Genomic DNA, 19,976 nt, shown 5'->3' with positions numbered 1-19,976 from the left:
AAGCCATGACATCATTTTCTGGAATTTTCCAAGCTGTTTAAAGGCACAGACAACTTAGTGTATGTAAACTTCTGACCCACTGGAATTGTGATACAGTGAATTATAAGTGAAATAATCTGTAAACAATTGTTGGAAAAATTGCTTGTGTCATGCTCAAAGTAGATGTCCTAACCGACTTGCCAAAACTATAGTTTGTTAACAAGAAATTTGTGGAGTGGTTGGAAAAATTAGTTTTAATGACTCCAACCTGTACGTAAACTTCCGACATCAACTGTATATTTAAAACATAAAATGTACTATCTACACAAACATGTGCTGAAAAGTCATAGTCAATCGATCAATAATATAATAATAATTTTAGCAAAAATGTTTATTTTCAATTTACAATCTGTAGAAACAATGAGAATAGAAAGGTTCAGAACTTTTGTAAAACATCACAGTACAGTTGAAAAATATATGGCAAATAGAAATCCAATATGGGTGGTGTTAAGAGATAGATGGGAGGTGTTGAATGGAGTTGAAGGATGGGACTAATAACAACAACTAATAACAAGATAACTAATAATGTAAGCATACTGTGTCCATAATAAGTATATAGGTTGGGAGCTTTTGTGAAAGAGCACAGTTAGAAAGATATGGCATATAGAAGCAAACCGGATGGACATCATGAAAATGATCGGAGAGGTTGAGAGTAGAAGAAGTTCAGGAGAAAAAACAAACAAAATATAATTATTGTAAAATTGACTGTGTCCATAAAATGTATATAGTATGTATAAGCTGGAAGTAGAGGCCTAAGCATTGTTGTTCACTAGTTTACTCCAATTAGGGAAGGGGTGGTGGGGTTGGAAAGTAATAAAGGGAAATATATATATTTTTTAAGGATATGTATGTATGTATGTAAATGTATATGTATATGTGTGTATGTATGTGTGTATATATATATAAATAAACGGGGGATTGGAAGTGATGCAGACAATTACATTGATGGAAGTTACAATCTATCTGCAATATTAAGCTGATCTACCCTATAAAAAAATAATTTAAAAAACGTGCCACAATAGTAATTAAATTACTGGTATTTTTGTTTAAACGAGCACCTTATTAAACTGCACAAGCACCAAAAACGCTGTTGATTTGACAAGTGACAATAAGTCACTGATATCGATTATGGGGGAGATCAGGTTGTACGTGCTGTTGAAACTAACACAACTAAAAAAACACATGGAAATGGAAGATATCTTTTACTTCACTGGTTAGAGGACAACCTGCAGAAGACAGTCAGCTACATTTTGGAGTGATGCATTTCAATGTAAGGGTCCCAAAAACTAAGAAAAACGCAACACTTATTATATACTGAAATCAATTGCGCGAGAAGGGGGAGATGAGGTTGCACGTCCTGTTAAAACTAACAGCTCAAAAACCACACGGAATCTGGGAATAATGTGTACATCACTGGTCAGAGGACAATTTGTAGAAAACAGCTAGCTGCATTTAGATTAACGTGGAACACAACTTTTTTTTATTTTACTTTTTGTTAAATCACATAAATACTCTTTCAATTCATAGCCTGGGTTTTTCCCAGAGGCTAATATCCATATCATGCTGAAATAAATAGAACAGGGGGAAATGTTTAGGGTTCTACATTGTGACATTATTAATTAAAGTACTCCTTCTACAATGTTAAAACATTCTACATTGTGACATTATTTCATTGATATCATGAAACAACTAATGTATGTACTTTCTGATGTTTGATCAGAGATCTTTTATCAAAGTATCTCTTGTCACATGATCACAGCTATATCATTTATCTCCAGCTATATCATTTATCTCCTGCTAAATTGTTTCTCTCCTGTGTGTGTTCTCTGGTGTGATTTTAAATCTCTTAACCTAACAAAATTCTTTCTGCAGTCAGAGCAGTGATAAGGTTTCTCTCCCGTGTGTGTTCTCTGGTGTACTACCAGGCCGCTTGACTGAGTAAAACTCTTCCCACATTGAGTACAGCTATACGGTTTCTCTCCTGTGTGCGTTCTCTGGTGTACTACCAGGCCGCTTGACTGAGTAAAACTCTTCCCACATTGATTACAGCCATAAGCTTTCTCTCCTGTGTGTGTTCTCTGGTGTATCGTCAGATACACAGATGTACCAAAACTCTTCCCACATTGATCACAGCTATAAGGTTTCTCTCCTGTGTGTGTTCTCTGGTGTATTGTCAGATCGCAAGATGCAACAAAACTCTTCCCACATTGAGTACAGCGATAAGGTTTCTCTCCTGTGTGTGTTCTCTGGTGCACTATCAGGGAGCTTGACTGAGTAAAACTCTTCCCACATTGATCACAGCTATAAAGTTTCTCTCCTGTGTGTGTTCTCTGGTGTATCATCAGATTGCAAGATGCAACAAAACACTTCCCACATTGAGTACAGCTATAAGGTTTCTCTCCTGTGTGTGTTCTCTGGTGAACTATCAGGGAGCTTGACCGAGTAAAACTCTTCCCACATTGAGTACAGCTATATGGTGATTTCTCTCCTGTGTGTGTTCTATGGTGTGATTTTAAATCTCTTAAACTAACAAAAGTCTTTCCGCAGTCAGAGCAGTCGTAAGGTTTCTCTCCTGTGTGTGTTCTCTGGTGCACTATCAGGGAGCTTGACCGAGTAAAACTCCTCCCACATTGATCACAGCTATAAGGTTTCTCTCCTGTGTGTACGCGCTGGTGTATTTTAAGTTCTGATGAAGACTTGCAACGTTTCCCACAGTCAGAGCAGCAGTGAGATTTCTTCCCAGTGGGTCTCAGATAGTTTTTCTTAAGGTGTTCTGATCTGGAGAGAGACCTTTCTGCCTCGTCAGCATCATGTTGTTGAGGCTCCCCAGAGGATCCACAATAGCCACGTCTCTCTCCTGTGTGAATGACAAAGTCAGACAGATGGTTAAAGAACCACAACAGCAGAAATACACTGTTTATTTGAGGTAAAAGGTGATACCCAGAGCATACCTATGAAATTGTACAACAATTGACGTCTTAAATTATTTGACAATTGTCTTAAGACAGTCAAGTGAGCAACAAGTCATATTTTGTCATTTTTTCACATTAGTAGTAACATCGATGATTCTAGGCTCGAAATAAGTTATTAAAGTTGTTGAAATCCTAAGCAGAGTGCCAGACGACTTTTACTCTCCAATATAGGACCCTTTCTGTGTTTGCTGCTTGTTGATATGCAAGACAATTTGGCTGCAGAAACTCCTCCATGCTAATAACCTCTAGTTATGGATGTAGTATATCTGAACTCCTCCATGCTAATAACCTCTAGTTATGGATGTAGTATATCTGAACTCCTCCATGCTAATAACCTCTAGTTATGGATGTAGTATATCTGAACTCCTCCATGCTAATAACCTCTAGTTATGGATGTAGTATATCTGAACTCCTCCATGCTAATAACCTCTAGTTATGGATGTAGTATATCTGAACTCCTCCATGCTAATAACCTCTAGTTATGGATGTAGTATATCTGAACTCCTCCATGCTAATAACCGCTAGATATGGATGTAGTATATCTGAACTCCTCCATGCTAATAACCTCTAGTTATGGATGTAGTATATCTGAACTCCTCCATGCTAATAACCTCTAGTTATGGATGTAGTATATCTGAACTCCTCCATGCTAATAACCTCTAGTTATGGATGTAGTATATCTGAACTCCTCCATGCTAATAACCTCTAGTTATGGATGTAGTTTATCTGAACTCCTCCATGCTAATAACCTCTAGTTATGGATGTAGTATATCTGAACTCCTCCATGCTAATAACCTCTAGTTATTGATGTAGTATATCTGAACTCCTCCATGCTAATAACCTCTAGTTATGGATGTAGTATATCTGAACTCCATGCTAATAACCTCTAGTTATGGATGTAGTATATCTGAACTCCTCCATGCTAATAACCTCTAGTTATGGATGTAGTATATCTGAACTCCTCCATGCTAATAACCTCTAGTTATGGATGTAGTATATCTGAACTCCTCCATGCTAATAACCTCTAGTTATTGATGTAGTATATCTGCGTGGAGCAACAATGGTGAGCGAAGATTTTAGTTTTTCACAACGTATTCTGAATATTACAGCGCACTATCAGTGGAAGATCAGGAGTGCTACTCAAGGAAACTCACATTAAGCTATGTGTCACTATTCACTAATTCACCACCGTGGGGGAAAACTCAGGGGAGTTCTCAGAGTCTGCCAGCAACAATAGCCTCCATTTACAGGTTGCTTATGACTGCATTTCACACTACTTTAGGATTATAATTGTAAGGCTCGTTTGAATGTCCTGCTTAATATAATGTTTGTGGCATCGTCTCAAAACAACTGATTTATACTTAAAAAACATTTAAACTTCAACCAGTAAAATGCTCTTTGGCTAGCTTTGCTACCAGCCTGTTAATGAGCGTTAGCATTCAAGCTAACAAGAGCTGCATCCAAAATAGGTATTTATATAACATAGACGGACCCATAACTTCACCTAACAACATAGACCTACTGTAGGACCCATAACTTCACCTAACAACATAGACCTACTGTAGGACCAATAACTTCACCTAACAACATAGACCTACTGTAGGACTCATAACTTCACCTAACAACATAGACCTACTGTAGGACCCATAACTTCACCAAACAACAACGTAGACCTACTGTAGAACCCATAACATCACCTAACAACATAGACCTACTGTAGGACCCATAACTTCACCTAACAACATCAACCTACTGTAGGACCCATGAATTCACCTAACAACACCTAACAACATAGACCTACTGTAGGACCCATAACTTCACCCAACAACATAGACCTACTGTAGGACCCATAACCTCACCTAACAATAACACAGACCTACTGTAGGACCCATAACTTCACCTAACAAAATAATAATAATAATAATAATATGTCATTTAGCAGACGCTTTTATCCAAAGCGACTTACAGTCAAGTGTGCATACATTTTTACGTATGGGTGGTCCCGGGGATCGAACCCACTACCCTGGCGTTACAAGCGCCGTGCTCTACCAGCTGAGCTACAGAGGACACATGCTAAAAGAAAGGAACGAGGTGGGTAGATAACTGTGTCATTGTAGCAAAGTATTAATAAACTAAAAATCAGATCTCTTAAACATTTCATTCATTTTCTTTCTATTATCTATACAATAGGCCATCATTGATTTTGGCCCAACGTTCAAGGTGCGCGGAGAGGATATTTTCAGCATGAGCCTGAAGCCACAGATTGGCCAAACTGGTATTTCTAAAAATGAATTCAAAGGCCCTGTAGACTGAGCCTAATAAGGCATTATTCTTTTCATTTGCATTTAATTCTAAGTAAGTCACAGCCTATATGTGCAATTTATAGACTCAAATGATTTAATACAACAAAATGTTGTTTAAATGCTGAGCCCTTTATCTTCCTTCCAGCCTATTGTGTCGCTCTCGCAAATGTATTTCTTTGTAGGCTATATCCTTGAAATAATTGAAATATTATAGCCTAAATAATTATTTTTTGTTCCTTCTTAGGCTCCCTGTCTGGCTCCTGACCTATTTAGTGTTTATATTATGTTTAATACGGCATGTAGCCTATTTGAAATGATGAGCATTCACCTTTTCATGTTTATTAAAATACTTTTCATTCAAATCATATGGTTTGGTTTCAGTACTTAAAAACCAAATGGTAGGTCCAGGTAGTCCAAAGAATAGATGGGTGTTGGTTAAATTGTGATTTTAATGAATGGAGCGAATTTGGAGCGGCATTTATTTGTTTTTGTGAGCGCGGAGCGGTTTTTAGCGGAGCGGCTGGAAAGGCTGTGGCGCGCCGGAGCGGTGAGCAGGATTTCCGACCGCTCAACTACGCTCACATACTCTGAATAGAATACATAGAAAAAAATTATTTGAATTATTTAGACTTTCTAAATGAGGAAAAACAACATAGAATGAATTACCATAACTGAATAAATAAAATGGCAGCAGTACATGCAAGCTCGCTAGACTAGTTCCTAAAAGACCTGCATGGAATGTGCTTTTTCTGTTTCCAGGAAAATCTTTGCATTGTTTTTGTCAGACTGAGGAGTACAGGTTAAGGCGGCGTACACAGCAAAGCAACATTCTTCAGCAGGGTAACAACTCCTTTTGAAATAAGTGGACAAACTGACATCAGACAGAGAGGAAAATGGAAAGCGGGATACCTAGTCAGTTGTACAACTGAATGCATTCAACTGAAATGTGTCTTCCGCATTTAACCGAGAGAGGGACCATTCAATGGTTGGTTCTCATAGTATGGTGTCCCATTGAATGGCCCTGGAGGGCTGACTAGTCTGTCCCAAAGTACCTCTGGCCAAAGTGTGTGGGAGCCACAGGGTGCACCTCGGTGGTCAGTATGGTGATTTCTGGGAATTCTTGAATGATGGATTTGGCACCGTGAGGGGTGGAGAAGAGACTCAGGAGGATGATATGTTTGGGCTGGAGACCATGTTCAGTCAGAACCTGTACATGAGGAGGACTTTCCTCCTGCTGATGTCTGGGGGGAACTTGGCGTAGTAGACTTTGGCCTTCTGGGTGTCCTCGTCACTCTGGATTAGGATCTTACCGATACGGATGGACCGGCAGCAGTCTCTGAGGCCCTGCTCCATGGCCTCGCCACTTCTCATAATACTGACACCGCAGTTGCCTTTTTCAAACTTTGACGCCATCATATTTATGCCCTGTAGGAGTGGCAAAACTACATAGAGCCTAAACTATTTAGCGTTTTCTTAATTCTATGGAAACGTATTTTGAGAATGGAATTGGTACGGAAATCAAAATGCCTTGTCAAAATCAGCAGCTGAACAACAATGACAGACAAGAACACGCGGCAATGAGCGGCACCAAGCAGGTTCGGTTTTGCTAGCTGCGGAAACAGCGTCCTGCCAGAGTCTAATAGAGATGCAGAAGTCCCCGAAACTTGTGAAAATGTGTTTAACAGTGAACTACAGAGGCAGATCGGATCGCAATTTCCGTACCAATTCCGTTCTCAAAATACGTTTCCATAGAATTAAGAAAACGCTAAATAGTTTAGGCTCTATGTAGTTTTGCTATTCATATAGCTAAATGTGATGCTGGACCTACTGTAGGACCCATAACTTTACCTAACAACATAGACCTACTGTAGGACCCATAACTTCACCTACAACATAGACCTACTGTAGGACCCATAACTTCACCTAACAATAACACAGACCTACTGTAGGACCCATAACTTTACCTAACAACATATACCTACTGTAGGACCCATAACTTCAACTAACAACATAGACCTACTGTAGGACCCATAACTTCACCTAACAACATATACCTACTGTAGGACCCATAACTTCACCTAACAACATAGACCTAATGTAGGACCCATAACTTCACCTAACAACATAGACCTACTGTAGGACCCATAACTTCACCTAACAACATAGACCTACTGTAGGACCCATAACTTTACCTAACAACATAGACTTAATGTAGGACCCATAACTTCACCTAACAACATAGACCTACTGTAGGACCCATAACTTCACCTAACAATAACACAGACCTACTGTAGGACCCATAACTTCACCTAACAACATAGACCTACTGTAGGACCCATAACTTTACCTAACAACATAGACCTAATGTAGGACCCATAACTTCACCTAAAAACATAGACCTACTGTAGGACCCATAACTTCACCTAACAACATAGACCTACTGTAGGACCCATAACTTCACCTAACAATAACACAGACCTACTGTAGGACCCATAACTTCACCTAACAACAACATAGACCTACTGTAGGACCCATAACTTCACCTAACAATATAAACCTACTGTAGGACCCATAACTTCACCTAACAACAACATAGACCTACTGTAGGACCCATAACTTCACCTAACAACATAGACCTACTGTAGGACCCATAACTTCACCTAACAACATAGACCTACTGTAGGACCCATAACTTCACCTAACAACATAGACCTACTGTAGGACCCATAACTTCACTTAACAACATAGACCTACTGTAGGACCCATAACTTCACCTAACAACAACATAGACCCACTGTAAACTAAGGAGGAACTAAGGAGCATGAACCATGAAAACAGCCCCAGACCATTATTCCTTCTCCACCAAACTTTACAGTTGGCACTATGTATTTGGGCAGGTAGCTTGTAAGTAAGATCTACACCTGTAGCATGAATCGTTCCTGTTCACAACGAGGTAAAGAGCGGAATAATTGAAGGAATTAATCCGAGCCTAACGCTCATCACCTGTGGAAGGCGGGGCTTCCAGCGAGGCGTGGATTTCATTGGCCTTGGCCTTGTCAGGTGTGATTTTAGATGCTTCAACCAAAGTCACGACTCACCATAGTATGTTTTACCAAAGTTGACTGACCCTTAAGGGAACTACACTGCCATAAATGCAAGGAAATCCTCACTGGCAGTTATAGAAAGACCCATATACTGTATAGCCATTGATTCTTGAAGAATATAACTTATAAATGCCTCAAATGTATTTCCCCATCAAAAACCAAAACATAAGCTTGTATAATGCCACTGGTTGTAAACAAACACTGTATATCTTCAAAACCAGGTTAAAACTATGATTTTGACCTTATGGATGGCCAGTCCTTGTATTCATAGTGTAGTGAATTCCAGCGGTAGCCCTGAGCTGGACTCAAACCTGGGTCCAGAGACTGTCAAGCCAACACCTTATAACTGTTATACCAAGATGTCTGAACTTATTGATGAGGTCGCTAGGTTTTGGGTTAAGGTTGCTACAATAGCTTTCTCTATAAATTTGAGAGTGGTTACATTTCTCCAGCCCCCATCCCTCAGCTATTTACCAAACCAAGTCTCTGGGCAGTCATTTTATTGCTGGGTTTCCCCTTTTAAAAAAGCCACACATCAATCAATCAACCAATCTGCAGTTCAAACAATAACAAAGCTGTCATTCCACCACTGTTTTGGTAATAAGATGAGGATGGGACTGGAGAAATGTAATTACTCTCAAATTCATAGACAGACCTATGGATCCAAGGACTGACCATCCATGATATCAACATAATAGTTTTAACCATGTTGAGGCTATACAGTGTTGGTTTACATTTACATTGTTTCTAAACATTGGAGTAAAAAAAGCTTATTTTGGGATCTGATGGGGTACAGCAGTTGAACTAAGCTCATGAGGCATGTGTTATATTCTTCAAGAATCAATGGATATATATAAATAATTTAAAAGTCCAAATATGGATGTAGCAACTGCAGATTCCCCCTTTAACACCACACATCAGTTCAACAACTGCAGAGTTTGTGCCTCTGTTTTTAAGACAGTACTTACTAGTGTTAATCAGGGCCCGGTTTCTCAAAAGTATCTTACTGCTAAGTTCATCATTAGAACCATTGGATGCCTTAAGATGCCTTTGGGAAACCGGAACCAGATATCCAGTTTCCTCCTCTTCTTCCTCCTCCTTTTTCGATGTGACAGTCATCTCCTCCTCCTCCTCTTTCACTCCAAACACGGGAGCCTCCTCTTCTTTCACTGTAACATCCTCCTCCTCTTTCACTCTGAACGCGTCTTCCTCTTCTTTCACTGTAACATCCTCCTCCTCTTTCACTCTGAACGCGTCTCCCTCTTCTTTCACTGTAACATCCTCCTCCTCTTTCACTCTGAACGCGTCTTCCTCTTCTTTCACTGTAACGTCTTTCTCTTCTTCTTTCACGGTAACAGCCTCACCCTCTACTTGTTTTTGTATTGTAACATCCTCCTCTTCCTCCTCCTCTTTCACTAGAGCTTCTTTCTCCGTCCAGCAGACCTCCTCTTCTTTAGCAGGAGGAGAGTAGCTTAGTGAGCTCATGGTCGGGGATGTTAGCTAGCTAGGCTAGTGCTAACTTAACCAGCCAGCTAGCTGACCAATAACAACAACACCGTAAATATGAAATTAAATGGGATAACTAACTACACGACAGAAGTGGGTTTAAAACACAGTGGCTAATATACACGAAAGCGTCTAAAGAGCTTTATTGGTTGGGCTATTTTGTCTAGCAAGCTACCGAGGTGTCTGACTAACTGTTGCTGCTGTTGAAAGAAGCGTCCCGTCCACTAGATTATACGTCACACTAGCAGCATAGCCTTAAAGCCCCACATCGCCATCTGCTGACTGGAGTGGGTAACGCAGTCTTTTTTTTTTTTTTTTTTTTTTGTCATTTACCAGACGCTCTTATCCAGAGCGATTTACAGGAGCAATTAGGGTTAAGTGCCTTGCTCAAGGGCACATCAACAGATGTTTCACCTAGTCGGTGAAGATCTACACCTGTCGTTTCCAATGGGAGCAAATTAATCATAGTGGGCAGAACAAGCAAGGAGGTGGGCAGAGCCAAGCAGGAGCAAGAGAGGTCCTATTGGCCCGTTCTAGAATCTATTTGCATATTTAGGGAACGCCTACTTTTTTAGAAACTTTGGCAAAGGGTAAAGTCTATTAAACGTAGTCCATTCTGTTTGTTACAGATTCTAGTTACGGAAACAGGAAACTGAGAAAATTAGCAGAACGTCTTCAAAATCCATCTGGCTACCTGTTCTCCCACTGGACTTCCTCTCAACACCATATTTGGTAGTGAGTGGAAACAACAGGATGCTTCACATTATACATCAGGTGAAATATCTGGCTCATTGTTCTATCTGTGGTGTGGTTGTGTTATTAGCTGGTGGGCATAAGACGAAAATAGTGAAATTAATCGATCCCAGTCCAGGAAGGACCTGATTTTTTATACATGACAGTAAAATATTGTTATGATGACTATAACATTTGTTGGCCCCTTAAACCTTCAATTCTTGCACATTTTCTCATAAAAAATATATTTCAACTGCTCAGGCAACATTGCCGAACTCCTAAACTCGGAACCAATCAGAGGTCCCGTACATAACCCTCGTGATCAAGGCAGCCAATGGCATGCCTCTTGTGAAAACTGCTGTTTGATGAAGAGAAACAGATATATCTAGCTCCCGATGACTGAAATAAGATAAATATAATGTTTCGAGTGCACTTGAAATATTCAGCATGCAATAAGAATTGTTTTGATAGTATGAAGAGAACTCCATGGACATTTTATCAAATGTATTGAAAGTAGGTCAATGTTACAGTTTGAATAGCCAGCTACTGTAAATGTAAATTTGTGTTTCATTATCTAGCTATCTCTCTGTCAATGAATTGCATTTTTTAATCATGTTTTGGCATGATTATATGTCTCATTTCAAGTAACTAGCTGCAGGCTTAAAGAAACATTCAAATCATATACTTTGCACAGAAACCCAAATAAAAGTATGAGTAGGTGAATGAGTAGGTGTTCTAAAACGTTTGACCGGTAGTGCACATACAGACAGACATAGGCCTAAGTGTTGTTGTTCATTAGTTTGCTCCAATTAGGGGAGAGGTGGTAGGGTTAGTGGAAAATAATGAAGGAAAATATTGTCGTATCGGGTGAATGGTGGCCATTATTGCTGTCAACAAAGAGTCCGTTTATGCTGCATCGTATTAGAGGCTTTTATTAAAATCACGAGGTTACAGCATAAGTACAGACCCGCGGTGTCCGGAGAACGGCTCCTCAGATTGCCATGGCCGTTCTGACTTTCTTCTTCGTTTAACCCCTATTTATAAACAATGAAGCTCCCTCTTCTGGCCAATCACCAGTCTCCCCTGTCTACAACACACTTCCTGTCTGTTGTACATGACGTTACACTAAAACATATACTAACGTAAACAACATTCAATTTCTTCATGAAAAACATTTAACAAAGACATAATCTTCAGATACGATAATATATTTTTAAAAGATATATATATATATATATATGTCTGTGTATGTGTATTTATATGTGTATATGTACACTACCAGTCAAAAGTTTGGACACACCTACTCATTCAAGGGATTTTCTTTATTTTTACTATTATTCTACATTGTAGAATAATAGTGAGGACATCAAAACTATGAAATAACACCTATGGAATCATGTAGTAACCAAAAAAGTGTTAAACAAATCAAAATATAATTTATATTTTATATTCTTTACAGTAGCCACCCTTTGTCTTAATGACAGCTTTTCACACTCTTGGCGTTCCAAGATGGCGTAGCAGTGCAGTCGTGTTCTTTGTTGTGTGTCCGTGTAAATAGCCAGTTTTTTTGTATTTTTTTGTATTTTTCGTACATATTTCCCTATCACACTTTTCATCCTTCTACAAAATATACTTTACTGTAACCCGCCTCACTCTATGTGGAACGGATTATATTATTGACTTACCTTTTATCTAGAATCTCCAGCTGAAACTAGCTAGCCAGCTAACTAGCTACTTGCTATTAGCCACCGTTAGCGGTTTTCACCCAGAACATCGGATTTTCTGCCGGAATAACTGAATCTCTGGACATTAACACCGGATCGCAACTAGCGAGCTAGCTAGCCGCAACCGAATGGATGTTGCTGTTTGGCTAATCACCACTGCCCCCGAAGCAAGCACCAGTTAGCCTTGAGCTAGCCTTCGAGCCAGGCCCATATCCCGGCTATCTACCTCTCTGTCTACTGGACGGGAGTAGCCAGTTAACTAGCTACTTGCTATTAGCCACCGTTAGCGGTTTTTCACCATTGTCTGTGGCCTGCACTACCTACCAGCCAGCTCTAGCCTCGACTAATATCGGCCAGTCTGCACTGTCTGCACAGCGCGTTATCGACCCAGAACATATCGGTTTTTCTGCCGGAATCACTGAATCACTGGACCTTTAACACCGGATCATCGCAACTAGCTAGCTGCAACCAAATGGATGTTGTTGTTGGCTAATCAGCCTTGAGCTAGCCCCAAGCCCATCTCCCAGCTATCTTCCTCTCTGTCAACCGGACAGGACCTCCTAGTGTTGACACGGAGCCCCGCCGATCCAACATGACTGGTCTGCCGACGAAATCGTCTGATGTGGTTTCAACAGGCTTCCCGTTACGACGTCGACCACAAAGATCCATCTGCTAGCCCCGGCCCGCTAGCACACGCAAGCTGTGGCCTCTTGCTAGCCAGTGCTGTAGCAGCCCCCGAACTACCTCCGAACTCTCCTATTGCTGTTCACCGGACCTTACGATAACTCAGCTATACAGCTGATGCCTGCTGGACTGTTCCTTTATACGGTACCGCATCCTGTTTATGTTTAGCCTCAGCCCAAACTTTGTCGCCATTACCAGCTGTTGTCTTAGCTCTCTCGAATAATCCCTGTGATTGCTTTATGCCTCTCTCCCATGTCAATATGCCTTGCTTATTGCTGTTTCGGTTATTTCTTATTGTACTATTTCACTGTAGATCCCCCAGCCCAGCTCAACCTGCCTTAGATAGCTCCTTTGTTCCACCCCCCATACACGCTGAGACCGACTCAATCGGTGCCTCCAGTGATGCTATCTCTTTCATCGTTACCCAATGCTTAGGTTTACCTCCACTGTACTCATATCCTTCCATATCCTTGTCTGTACATAATGCCCTGAATCTATTCTACAATGCCCGGAAATCTGCCCCTTTTTTTCTCTGTACCCAACGCACTAGAAGACCAGTACTTAAAGCCTTTAACCGTATCCTTATTCTACTCCTCCTCTGTTTCTCTGGTGATGTAGAGGTTAACCCAGGCCCTGTAGCCCCCAGTATCACTCCTACTCCCCAGGCGTTATAATTTGGTGACTTCTGTAACCGTAAAAGTCTTGGTTTCTTGCACGTTAACATCCGAAGCCTCCTCCCTAAGTTTCAGTTATTCACTGCATTAGCACACTCTGCCAACCCTGATGTTCTAGCAGTGTCTGAATCCTGGCTTAGGAAGGCCACCAAAAATTCAGAAATGTCCATCCTCAACTACAACATTTTCCGTCTCGATAGAACTGCCAAAGGGGGTGGGGTTGCAATCTACTGTATAGATAGCCTGCAGAGCTCTATCATACTATCCAGGTCTGTGCCCAAACAGACGAGCTTCAATGCCATACAACACTCCTTCCGTAGCCTCCAACTGCTCTTAAACACTAGTAAAACTAAATGCATGCTCTTCAACCGAACGCTGCTTGCACCCGCCCACCCGACTAGAATCACTACTCTCGGCGGGTCTGACCTAGAGTATGTGGACAACTATCAAATACCTAGGTGTCTGGTTAGACTGTAAACTCTCCTTCCAGACTCACATTAAGAATCTCCAATCCAAAGTTAAATCATGAATCGGCTTCCTATTTCGCAACAAAGCCTCCTTCACTCATACTGCCAAACATGCCCTCGTAAAACTGACTATCCTACCGATCCTTGACTTCGGCGATGTAATTTACAAAATAGCCTCCAACACTCTACTCAGCAAATTGGATGTAGTCTATCACAGTGCCATCCGTTTTGTCTCCAAAGCCCCATATACTACCCACCACTGTGACCTGTACGCTCTTGTTGGCTGGCCCTCACTACATATTCGTCGCCAAACCCACTGGCTCCAGGTCATCTATAAATCACTGCTAGGCAAATCCCTGTCTTACCTTAGCTCACTGGTCACCATAGCAACACCCACCCGTAGTATGCGCTCCAGCAGGTATATCTCACTGGCAGTGGCGGCTCCTGAAAAAATTCTCAGGAGGGGCAATTTTTCTGATGATTTAGGTGACCTACACACATTTTAAAAAAGATATGTCCAGCAACAACATGAAGACAGGGGCAGCATATAAGTCAATACCAGAAGCATTTATTGACTGATCTCAAAAGTGTTGGCTTACCAGGGTTGGTGGAGCCCTCAGTTTCATCTTTGCCTCGCAAAGCTAACTCAAACACTCCGCAAAACTTCACACACTGGATTAGCCGGCTGAGGATGTGGCGGTTCTTGCTAATGTCGTAGTAAATATATTTGTTATAGTGAATATGGAATATGATATGTTGAGTAAAATGTTGTGCTAAGATCTATTTAGGTCAGGAGCTGGTTATAAGTTCTGTTCCTATCCAATAACAATGGACAAAAGGGTCCTATCTTGTCAGCCTTGTCAGCAGGTGGCCAAGGACAACACCCACGCCATAGGCCTCTCAGTTCTTCCAACTCACGAGTTCTTGCTCTGAGGACACACACACACACACACACAAACACACACACACACACATCATCACTGTTAAACACACACACACACACACACACATCATCACTGTTAAACACACACACACACACACACACAAAAATCCCCTCTCTTAGGCTGAACATTTGAAGACAGAGAACCCGACTCAGAGCCAATGCAACAGTGACAGTAGCCTGGAGGGGACCTCGCCCAACTCATCAGGACCAATCAGAAGATCAGAACTACTAGATTCAACCTACTTCATTTATTGCATAAAATGTCTGCACACAATGTTTCGGGGCTCTCTTCAGATAATAATAATAATAATAATAATAATAATAATAATAATAATAATAATATGCCATTTAGCAGACGCTTTTATCCAAAGCGACTTACAGTCATGCGTGCATACATTTTTGTGTATGGGTGGTCCCGGGGATCGAACCCACTACCTTGGCGTTACAAGCGCAGTGCTCTACCAGCTGAGCTACAGAAAGTGGATACTCATGGATGCGCATCGCAATTGTAAAATGTCAACACAATTGGAGACACCACGTCATTTTTGGAGACATGTTATTGACAGTAAACTATTGTAGATGCGACTGCTAACTAAATAAAACATTTTAGCTGGCTAGCTAATCATCTTAGCTAAATGTGGGGCAAACAATTCAGTTATTTACCGTTAATATGAGGGATTGGGGTGAAAGAAATCGAGTTACATAGTGATACTTTACGATATACTGTATTGACAATATCGCAATATTTTAGCGCTAGTTGGCTGTACCTGCACCAAAATACCATTATTGTTCCTTCATAGCTTGTTCTCAATCTTTTCACATTGGGAGCAAATTTGTTTTCAGCACTTTTATTTCCATGACTGATCAAAACTCGTTCTCATGGCTTTCTGATCCCTCTGCAACAGACATATGGTGCGCAATAAAATCACAGTATCGAATCGCAATACGTATAGAATCATGAGACTCGCAAATTTGCATATATCTTATCGTGAGGTCCCTGGCAATTCCCAGCCCAAGTTCATTTGCCACAACAAATCTCTTCGCTAGCAAACGCGATGTCTTCTCCAAAACGGCAATGTGTCTCCAGCAATGTTTACTTTTTTGACGTTCTATGGCATCTCCACTTTCCAAGCATATATGACCACATGTAATATTTTGGTAAGTGATGCAAATAGTGAACTATGTAGGGCCAGGATGTAAAATATATGTAGCTGCAGCAATTTCTCTTATCTGATATGGTAAGTAATGGGGCTTAATGTATAGCTCCCTAAGAGTTTGACGAACGGGTCCGTGCACGCGATTCCAGATATCTTTACCTCTGAATAAACTGCCTTTATTATACCATATCCACCCTGTCCAAAGTCTCTACTTGGTCTCAGTTCTCCAGTAAACTTGTGATTATCAACACTAACCTCATCGTTGTGGCGGCGGACAGCTAGCCTGTATCCCTCATCCAGTTGAGTGGCAATGTTATTTTTTCCTCGGGTGTAGGACTTTCCGCCTTTAGTAGAAACCTGTTGAATTATTAAATTTGGTCTGGGAGGTCCTAATTGTTTCGTTGCCAATTTATCTTCATTTGTTCGCCGACAAAAAGGAACTTCTTTCAAAGACACAATCCGCTCTTTTCTTAGTTACGTTCATGGTTACGTTACGTATGACGAAAGCGCGTAAGTGCAAGCCCTCAGACACCCATAGAGATTGTATTGAAAGGTCTGATATTTGAAAAAAATAGATTTTACATGGGAGTCTATGACAGACTTATGGGCGATTTTCAACCTGACTGAAATCGCCCCAAAAGGGGGGGGAGCCATTTGAAGCACGACTTTAGCCTGATTCGACATTTAGTGGCAGTGTGGCACTGTGGCAGATCAGACGTATAGATTACAACACTGATAACTACTGTTGCCGTGATATAATTGATTAGAAAAAAAATCCCTTCCTTTTCCCGTTTGGCAGTGCGTCGCCCATATCGCCCTATTGAACAGGCCGCCCCTGCTCACTGGTCATCCCCAAAGCCAACACCTCCTTTGGCAGCCATTCCTTCCAGTTCTCTGCTGCCAATGACTGGAACAAACTGCAAAAATCTCTGAAGCTGGAGACTCTTATCTCCCTCACTAACTTTAAGCGTCAGTTGTCAGAGCAGCTTACCGATCACTGCACCTGTACACAGCCATTCTGAAATGAGCCCACCCAACTACCTCATCCCTATATTGTTATTTATTTTGCTCTTTTGCACCCCAGTATCTCTATTTGCACATAATCTCTTGCACATCTAGCATTCCAGTGTTAATACTAATTGTAATTATTTTGCACTATAGCCTATTTATTGCCTTACCTCCATAACTTGCTACATTTGCACACACTGTATATATATTTTCTGTTGTATTTTCGGACTTTGTTTTTTTACCCCATATGTAACTCTGTGTTGTTGTTTTTATCGCACTGCTTTGCTTTATCTTGGCCAGGTCGCAGTTGTAAATGAGAACTTGTTCTCAACTGGCTTACCTGGTTAAATGAAGGTGAAATAAAATTTACAAAATAAAAATACAATGCTTTCAGTTTTTTGTGCATTGTGGGTAGTTGAGAAGATATCCGGAAATAAGTTAATACATACGTAATAACAGAGTAGGCGTTCCATGTATGGAATGTATTGGATGCATGAAAAATAAATGCTCTCTCTTGCCCAGTGGGAGAATCTGTAACAAACAGAATGGACTACGTTTAACCGTGTTGTCCTCCCAAATGCCTTACGCCTTTTGTCCTCTGGGGTCAAAAATGACCCCGCCTGGTTTGACTGTTTATAAAGCATACAGTATACATTTTCAATCAATTCTGTGTTACATCTTTAATCTTACTTCTGTTCAACCCATTACTAGAATTTTTTTCATTTGTTTTGGAATTTAGAGCCAATAGACCTTGTTTACATAAAAGTATACCCTGTTTTTAAGTAAAAATACAATGAAACTATGAATTATTTTGACCTATTATTATTTTGACTATTTGACTTATCACTGAGTGGTATTTGTAAAAGTTTAGTGAGGATGCTGTTTTTGAATCATTTTATTTTTATTAATGACAGCCCATAATCACACCTTTTGTCCTCTGGGGTCAAAAATGACCCCGCCTGGTTTGACTGTTTATAAAGCATACAGTATACATTTTCAATCAATTATGTGTTACATCTTTAGTCTTACTTCTGTTCAACCCATTACTAGAATTTTTTTCATTTGTTTTGGAATTTAGAGCCAATAGACCTTGTTTACATAAAAGTATACCCTGTTTTTAAGTAAAAATACAATGAAACTATGAAATATTTTGACCTATTATTATTTTGACTATTTGACTTATCACTGAGTGGTATTTGTAAAAGTTTAGTGAGGATGCTGTTTTTGAATCATTTTATTTTTATTAATGACAGCCCATAATCACACCTTTTGTCCTCTGGCGTCAAAAATGACCCCGCCTGGTTTGACTGTTTATAAAGCATACAGTATACATTTTCAATCAATTCTGTGTTACATCTTTAGTCTGAAAATAACGTTAGTTGTTTAATACTATGCTCTTTATGATTCAAACAAATTTGAAGTAATTTGATTGAATTATGGGTGTTTTACTAAATGTAATAACTTCTGTTGTCCTCTGGGATCAAAAAGACCCCGCAGCACAAAGTTTACATACTGCTTGGCAAAACATCTTTGATCATGTTTCTTTGATGTGTGGGGTCAAAACATCTTTGATCATGTTTCTTTGATGTGTGGGGTCAAGCAATGGTTATGACAAAAAAAAAAAAAAAAGTATTTTCTCACAGGTGTTTGGGCATTTCACATTTTAGTCTGAGAGAGACAGGCAGCACAATGAGGAGGCAGAAGTTTTATAATGCACAGGAGGCTTGCAAGATAATTTTTGAAATAAAAGAAAATAATGACCAGGAGGACAATGCTGCACATAATGAGGATGAATCAACTGATGAAGAGGGTTCAGGGTCAGAAGAGGAGGAACATAATGATGAGGTGATAGATCCAACATACAGACAGCATGCTACTTCTTCCTCCGAAGATTCCCCCACATCTCCTGCTGCAGAAATGGAAGATGATTATGAATATAAGGAAATGGATGAACGTGATGATGACGTAGAATCTGAAGCTGGTATGGAAGAAGTGTCAGAAGTGGAGCACTGCACCTATTATGATGAAGAATCAACAGATGAGGTAGAATCTGAAGTTGAAATGGAAGAAGTGTCAGAAGTGGAGGACATCATCTATTATGATGAAGACGAAGAATCAACAGATGAGGTAGAATCTGTGGAATCAACAGATGAGGTAGAATCTGTGGAAGAGGACCCATCTCAGCTGGGTCCTCTTCCTCAGATTCTACCTCATCTGTTGATTCTTCGTCTTCATCATAATAGATGATGTCCTCCACTTCTGACACTTCTTCCATTTCAACTTCAGATTCTACCTCATCTGTTGATTCTTCATCATAATAGGTGCAGTGCTCCACTTCTGACACTTCTTCCATACCAGCTTCAGATTCTACGTCATCATCACGTTCATCCATTTCCTTACATTTCCTTTTTTGTTGTTGTTGTTGTTGTCATAACCATTGCTTGACCCCACACATCAAAGAAACATGATCAAAGATGTTTTGCCAAGCAGTATGTAAACTTTGTGCTGCGGGGTCTTTTTGACCCCAGAGGACAACAGAAGTTATTACATTTAGTAAAACACCCATAATTCAATCAAATTACTTCAAATTTGTTTGAATCATAAAGAGCATAGTATTAAACAACTACCGTTATTTTCAGACCAATTGATGAATAAAAAACATA

The 19,976-nt window shown here is 40.2% G+C and overlaps 1 protein-coding gene across 1 annotated transcript; it reads right to left on the bottom strand.

Annotated features, from left to right (window-relative positions):
- Window positions 1-1,536: 1,536 nt before the first annotated feature.
- LOC311125285 (uncharacterized protein) lies at window positions 1,537-19,705 on the bottom strand (the record flags this gene model as incomplete). Its single annotated transcript, XM_084199332.1, has 3 exons — window positions 1,537-2,896; window positions 9,387-9,755; window positions 19,489-19,705. The coding sequence occupies 3 exons, from the start codon at window positions 19,703-19,705 to the stop codon at window positions 1,827-1,829; spliced, it is 1,656 nt and encodes a 551-aa protein (XP_084055458.1). The 3' UTR covers window positions 1,537-1,826.
- Window positions 19,706-19,976: the final 271 nt, after the last annotated feature.

Source organism: Coregonus lavaretus (assembly GCF_964263955.1).
Source record: "Coregonus lavaretus genome assembly, contig: HAP1_SCAFFOLD_298, whole genome shotgun sequence".
In the NCBI taxonomy this organism is placed as follows: domain Eukaryota; kingdom Metazoa; phylum Chordata; class Actinopteri; order Salmoniformes; family Salmonidae; genus Coregonus; species Coregonus lavaretus.
Note: the sequence above shows the minus strand (reverse complement) of the source record. Positions and strands in the feature narration are given on the sequence as shown.